The sequence below is a fragment of the Pinus tabuliformis genome, chromosome 9 (assembly GCF_031772625.1).
Source record: "Pinus tabuliformis cultivar Carrire ecotype Pingquan chromosome 9, CPIR1, whole genome shotgun sequence".
NCBI lineage: Eukaryota > Viridiplantae > Streptophyta > Pinopsida > Pinales > Pinaceae > Pinus > Pinus tabuliformis.
This window is the reverse complement of record NC_142307.1, coordinates 2,006,851,561-2,006,859,059: the sequence shown is the minus strand read 5'-3', so window position 1 is coordinate 2,006,859,059 and position 7,499 is coordinate 2,006,851,561. Positions and strand designations below refer to the sequence as shown.

Sequence of the window (7,499 nt, the reverse complement as noted above, 5' to 3'; positions counted from 1 at the left end):
ATCCTTTAGTAAAAAGGAGAAAAGCAAAGAAGAGGACGAAAAGAGAATTCAAAGAAAGATACTACAAGGACCGCAGAAAGTATCCCAAAGATACAAGAAGAAATTCTAAACAAGCTTGAGGCCAGACCTCCAGAGCAAAAAAGGGATATTACAAATATATTCCTAAAACACATTATTATCGTCCCTCTGATATTCATCTGCACACCACAAAGAAAGAGAAATGGAATAGCATTACTTGCTGGCTATGTGGTCAGAATGGACATACTGCCTCTAGATGCCCAGTAGGAGAAGAGTCAAAAAGAAACAGAGGCAAGAAAACACAAGCCTTTGCTCAAAAAGCAAAGCAAGTCAAACAAGAGAGAAGGGGGCCAATGCAATGTATGAAATGTGGTTCCCATACTCATCAGACAGAACGCTGCCCCAATGTTGTGATCAGAGAAATAGCTCAGCAGCATCAGATTGAAGAATCATCTTATGATTCTTTCAATTCTTCTTCCGCAGAAGAAATACATGCCCATATGCAGCAATGCTCAGAGTCTGATTCTTCAGAATGCCTTTGCTCTGATTCTGAAGAATGTGCCTGCCAAGTTCACTATGATTCTGATTCAGAATTCTTTAGTGACTCCAGTGAAGAAGAAAATCCTAAGCCACAAAAATAAAAAGTCCTAATGGCTGCTACTGAAGAAGACGAGCTGAAGATTTTAGCTCAAATCCGCAGCATGGAAGAAGGAGAGATGAAGAACCGTTTGACTGAAGCATTCATGGAACAGCTCAAGTCCAGAACTACAAAAGATTTAGGTAAGAAATCTTTATTTATTGATGCCTCTTTTGAAAAGAATATTAAGTCATATCAAAGGCATCAGCAATAACCTGGCAGAGTGAGATCTCTCACTTTGGGAGAAGTGAGTCAAGAGATTCACATTTTAAAATCAGAAATTTCTGCAATGAAGTCTCAAATTGCAGAATTGAAGAAAGGAAAACAAGTGGCTAGTAAAGAAAAAGAAGAAGAAGATCAGCGTTGGAATACTGCTCAGTACAACAGTAATAATCAGATTGAAGTTGCCGAAGGATTTAAAGATCCAAATTTTGGCTTCAAAGAAATGAGACTCATGACCATCTCATATCAGCAACACCATGTTAAAGTAAATATCTGCATTAGAGGTGAAATGTTTGAATTAATTGCACTAATTGATTCAGGAGCAGATATTAATATTCTTAATATCAAGACCATTCCTGCAAAGTATTGGATTGCAGCAGAAAGAAAAGTGGTGGGATTAGGAAATAAAAAGCTTAATTATGAAGTACCCAAAGCATCCTTATGCTTTGAACACCACTGTATCAATTTAAAATTTGCAGTCGCTCACATTCCCGTTGACTGTATTCTTGGCAATGTTTTCTTAGTAGCAGTAGAACCTCATGGCTCAGTGAGGTTAAGGAATGGGAAAGCCAGATATTTTATATCAGTTCCTACATCAAAATGAAATCCATCTTTTAGGTACTCAATTGTTGTACTAACACAAACATGTGTATTTTATATTAGAGGAAAGTTAACTTAGCACCATTAGAAAAACTAGAATTTCACAATCATACAAAACTTCCATGAATAAAAATGTTATTATTCCAAATGCTAATTTGATTTCCTACATTTCATCTTTTTACACAATATCAAAATCTATTATAAAAGTACTTTTAATCCTACCCCTAAATTAACATATTATTATTTTTCTATGTTTACATTACCATTAACACATTAGGAAGATCATTATTCACTCACACTCATTTGATAATGCAATCCTTGTTTTCTAAGTAAAATGCATAAATACACTATCCCAAGAAATAAATACTTTCTAATAAATAACAATCTGACATTTTCTAATATCCAACAAATAAGTAAAATCTTACCGATAAAAAAAAAAAAGGTCATAAGCTATGAATCAAACTCATTTGATAATGCAATCCTATAGGATTAGGAATACATGTTCATTTCTAAGAATGCATGCACGTTTTTCTCACCCCACTGCTCATTTTTCCATCGTCAAGTTCGTGTGAGCAGTGCACAAGAAGAAATTCTTCTCTATAACTCTACAAAATATTTGAAGGAAATCCATCTTTTAGGTACTCAATTGTTGCACTAACACAAACATGTGTATTTTATATTAGACGAAAGTTAAGTTAGCACCATTAGAAAAACTAGAACTTCACAATCATACAAAACTTCCATGGATAAAAAGTTATTATTCCGAATGCTAATTTGGTTTCCTACATTTCATCTTTTTACACAAAATCAAAATTTATTGTAAAAATACTTTTAATCCTGCCCCTAAATTAACATATTGTTATTTTTTCTATATTTACATTACCATTAACACATTAGGAAGATCATTATTCACTCATACTCATTTGATAATGGGATACTTGTTTTCTAAATAAAATACATAAATACACTATCCCGAGAAATAAATACTTTCTTATAAATGACAGTCGGACATTTTCTAATATCCAACAAATAAATAGAATCTTACCGATAAAAAAAGGGGGTCATAAGCTATGAATCAACACATACAATTGAACAGTATCAAATTTCAATAGAGTATAAATCTTAAATATTTGTGATACCGTTAAATTAAGAAGCTATAAATAAAAGGGAAGGGGCCATGAGATATGAATGAATTGGTAAAATTAAATAATATGAATTTTCAATCAGATCTAAAGCCTTAATATTTGCAATCTTATATGAAGTTAATATAATGGAACCCAAGAATCTATCTTTTATTTATGCTTATGTAATTCCATCACATTCACATGCATGTGTATGTGATTCCATCACATTCACATGCATGTGAATGTGATGGACATGCATGTGTATGTGTATCACAAAGGGACTTATACGCTAGCATACCATAAATTTAAAATCAAGATTAAAAAACAATATATTTTAATAAAATATATCTAAATATAGTATAACATTTTATAAATCTAAAAGCAAAAACACAATATAGTTTAATAAAATATATCTAAATATATTATATTGAAGTGTATAACATTTTATAAATCTAAAATCAAAATTTAAAAACAATATAATTTAATAAAATATATCCCAATATATTATATTCAAGTTTTATTTTCTTGAAATGTTTTATACATGTATAGTCATGTTAATTATATTAATATAAATCATAATTGTAAAAAAAAATTGAAAATACCTTTTTCATAAAATGGGTGAAATATTCGTCCTGAACTGTGAGCTCTTAGGCTCTTCAAACAATGCACAGAAACAAACAGTGCACACAAGATTCTTCTCAGCAACTATGTCACTGCCTTATAATTCCTTTTTTTGTCACCGTCGCATTTAATATCATATTGTAATGCCCAAGATTCCAGAAATTCTCAGCAACTAATTCCTCTAGAAACTTACATGCTATATCATGCACTCTCGCGTGTGTAGTTAGTTCAACGACTTCATCATTTGGGCTTGTCATTAATTCCGGTGACTAGTCATTAGTGCTATTGATTTAAGTCTGGTGTGGCCGATATATATTCGTACGCTGATAATGTCAATATATTGATATATTTTATCCGTTGATAATATAGGTTATGTTCAGTATTTCCTTGTTTGCAGTGTTGGTCGATTTGTCTGTAAAACTCTGGGAGTCTAATATTATTTTGGCTGTCATGGCTATGTCACAAACAGTTCCACATCCCAATCTTACTTCATGTTTTTTTCCTGCTCGTTATATGAATAAGAAATCAGAACTGCTCCTCCCCATCAAGTGGACTATCCCGTCGTCTTTTTCGTTTCCCAGTTCAGTACTAATAAATCATGGGGTAGGTAGTAAATCAAGAAAACCTAATCGATTCTGCTGCACAAGAGCAGATTCAGACGAGTTTGTGTTGATGAGCACAAAACATGAAGCCTCAAAAGGCACTTTATTCTCACGGAGCAGAAGAAGCGGATTACCGGATGCCACAATCGGTGGGGGGAATACTGAGAACACTTCTATAACCCCATGCAAGGATCTTGGAATTGTAGCTTTTCTGAGAAGGAAGAACTTTCTCATCACTGGTGCCACGGGTTTTCTGGGAAAAGGTGTAACACAACTCATTAATTATTTCTAATTTAGTTATTTTGATCACCTCCTGCTGGCTCACTCGTTATTAATGAACGCTTGTTTCTTATATCTGCAGTGTTGATAGAAAAAATATTGAGAATGCAACCAGATATCGGAAAGCTGTTTTTGATAATAAGGGCTGATCATGAGTCCACCTCTGCATCGAAAAGATTGATAAATGAAGTATGATGAATATCCTCTTGTAGAGTTAAGTACTAGAAATGAGATTAATAGACTTATGCGATGATCATAACAATTTCTAATAATTTGTGAAAGTCAGGTTATGAACAGCGAGTTATTCAAAGGGTTGCGTGAAATTCATGGTAATGAATTCCATGAATTCATGTTGAAAAGACTGGTCCCTGTCGCTGGCGATATGACGAAACAAAATCTTGGAATTGAAAAAGATATGGTCGATGTGCTTACAAGGGAGGTGGACATTATTGTCAGCTCGGCAGCCAACACAACATTCGATGAAAGGTTGTTGTATTATTTGTTTGAATAGTGTTAATATTTGACTTCATTTGTTTATGCATTTTAATATTTGGATTCTGTGCAATCTGCTAACCATAGATATAACTAAGAGCACCATCTGTTACAGATACGATGTCGCTTTGGACACCAACACAAAGGCAATTATTCGCCTTCTAGAGTTCGGCAAATGCTGCAAGAAAACCCAACTTTTGATGCACATCTCTACTGGTAACTCATCGATTTCATCCTCCGTTTCAGACTAAATTATTTAACAATCTCATCATTGTTGGTTAACTTTGTTTCTTTCCAGCATATGTCAACGGGCTAAGACAAGGCGGAGTACTGGAGGAGCCATTTCAGATGGGGTATAGTATAGCTAACGAGAAATCGATATGTGTTCCACCTCTGGACATCCAAGCTGAATTTCATTTAGCAAGCAAAGCTCTAGAAGATTTTGAGATTGAATTTTCAAATCTCCAAAACTACAAGTTGAAGAAAGGGAAGGTTGCTCAAAGGATGAAAGATTTGGGAATGGAAAGGTGACATTATAACGATAGCCGTGAATTCTCCTTTCCTTTCATGGTGTAAACATAGCCACATCTTTTTTCTTGGAACACAGGATATAATTTTCCTGAAAGTTGAAAGCTATAAGCAATTTTTATATAATTTCCATAGAAGTTGACATTAGTGTTTTACATGGGTTAACCTTAGTGTTTTAAAAGAAATTAATTATTGATTTATCTTTTTGTAAAGGCTATCAATATGGTTTCTTCCCAATGTTGGAATTTGACTTCAAAAAAATTTCGTCCTTTCAATCTTGTTCCTTTTTTTATTTATTATCTCTGTAACATTGATCATCGTGTCCTTCATATTAATAGAGTAAAACCTATTCAACTTTGATAAAAATATTCAATTTCAATGTCAAATCCCACCATATCTCAGTAGGTGTTCGCTATTGGAACGCTGTTTTTCAGGGCAAGATCATACGGCTGGCAGGATACTTACGTGTTCAGCAAGGCAATGGCGGAGATGGTAATATGCGATGGCAGGGAAGATTTACCCGTAGTTATTGTTCGTCCGACTGTTATTGAAAGCACATACAGTCAACCTTTTCCTGGATGGATCGAAGGCCACCGGTATGTTATAATCATTTGACGAATCTCACCGAATATTAATACACATAACAAGAGCTAAATCGAATATTTAAATCTCAGAATGATGGATCCAGTCATTACGCGCTATGGCAAAGGTCAATTACCTTGCTTCTTGGCCGATCCAGATACTGTGTTCGATCTGGTTTGTAACTATATCCGTTTCTTAAGTATTTGAGAATCCTTTTTCTCTTAAAATGTGTTAATTTTTTTGTTCAATTCAAATTACAGATACCCGTAGACATGGTTGTAAACGCAATTTTAGCAGCCATGGCAAAACACGCGGAAATGAGTGGCGTGACGGTTTATCACGTTGCTTCTTCGGTGGCAAATCCCATAAGAATCGGAGAAATTTCTAAAATAATGTTTCAACATTTTAAACGTAATCCGTACATTGATCACAAAGGCAACCCAGTAAGATTGCCGAACCAAGTGACCTGCGTTAATACAATGGACAACTACAGGCAGGGTTTGGAAAGGGTTTTTCATTCACCAAACAATGTAAGTTGTAACGGCATTTTGTATTTATTTAAACTTTACATTGCATATCTAAGCCAATGGTCTACCTTGTAATATTCCTTTTATAGGTCTACCATGTAATATTTTTTTTATAGTGTCAAATGGTCAAAGTGGAGTATTTACGGTTGTATTTCTATGGTAATTGTCTTGTTTACGAGGGAAAAATAGGAAAATATGATTCCATCAAATTTATTAAAAGGGATAGGAGTTAGGCTTTTAAATCATTTTGAATTTATTTATTTATTGGTGTTTTATTGAGAATTTGACGAAGTCAGTTTTAATGAAATTTAGTGGCTGATGGATCCATTTAGGGTCTACCATTGTGCTTTAGTATTTAATTTTGTTTTGTTGAGCAACCTTACATACTATCTAGCAAAGAGATTTCATGAAATTATCTGATGGATCCATTCAAGGTCCACCATCGTGATTCAGTGTTTAATTTTGTTTTGTTGAGCAACCTTACATCCTATCTACCAAAGAGATTTCATGATTTGATCATTCTGGCATGTATTACTTTCCAATAATAATATAAATAAGAAATACACCTTTCTTTTAAAATCCAATATGTTTTATGTTTAGCTTCTTAGTTTTTCAATTAAAACACACCAATATTCTAGATCTATTAATTATTTGATTGTTTGGGATCTTACATACCTACAGAAACCTGGGTTATCATCATCTGCAAAGTCTATCTTACTGCAATTGGAGCACATGGCCAAGATCTACGAGCCATATACATTCTACAAAGCAAGGTGATCAATTCTCTGCAACGCAGACAAATTTGCTGTTCATATTTTGGTTTAAGTGCCTTCACTGCGGATATATAAATATTCATATTTTAATATGTTTGTGTAGATTCGATATCTCGAATTTGGAAAATCTGTTCCAAGAGCTCTCTGCAGAGGAACAAGCGAGTTTCAGGTTTGATGTTAAGTATATCCAGTGGGAAAATTACATTGCAAATATTCATATTCCTGGACTTCGTCATTATGTCTTGAAAGGACGCGGTGCAGCAGAACGCCCCGTAGAAATCTAGTGCCGACTATGAAAATAATAGAAAATTAATCTAATAAAGATACATATCCATGGATCTCACGAAAACATTTAAGTTCTTCGTGTACTTCAGTGGTAAATAATTCTGTGTTATTCCATATTTCGACAGCTAAGTAATGGTAAATAATATTTTGACAGCTAAGTCATTTTATCCCTTCCTATGTTAGTCTTATTAATTGTATCGCAAGATGCT

General features: G+C 33.8%; 1 protein-coding gene across 1 annotated transcript; it reads left to right on the top strand.

Annotated features, from left to right (window-relative positions):
• Positions 1–668: 668 nt before the first annotated feature.
• LOC149157095 (fatty acyl-CoA reductase 2, chloroplastic-like) lies at positions 669–7,289 on the top strand. The gene is made up of 12 exons (XM_089444975.1): positions 669–798; positions 964–1,161; positions 3,620–4,087; positions 4,186–4,292; positions 4,390–4,589; positions 4,711–4,811; positions 4,894–5,122; positions 5,558–5,719; positions 5,798–5,879; positions 5,966–6,235; positions 6,914–7,005; positions 7,109–7,289. The coding sequence occupies exons 1-12, from the start codon at positions 669–671 to the stop codon at positions 7,287–7,289; spliced, it is 2,220 nt and encodes a 739-aa protein (XP_089301101.1).
• Positions 7,290–7,499: the final 210 nt, after the last annotated feature.

Excerpts from the sequence above, each read along its gene's own strand:
- LOC149157095 (XM_089444975.1), top strand. The coding sequence starts at position 669 with ATGGCTGCTACTGAAGAAGACGAGCTGAAGATTTTAGCTCAAATCCGC. Across the intron at positions 5,123-5,557 it reads AAAGATTTGGGAATGGAAAG|GGCAAGATCATACGGCTGGC; the intron begins GTGACATTATAA and ends GCTGTTTTTCAG. Across the intron at positions 5,720-5,797 it reads GGATGGATCGAAGGCCACCG|AATGATGGATCCAGTCATTA; the intron begins GTATGTTATAAT and ends TTTAAATCTCAG.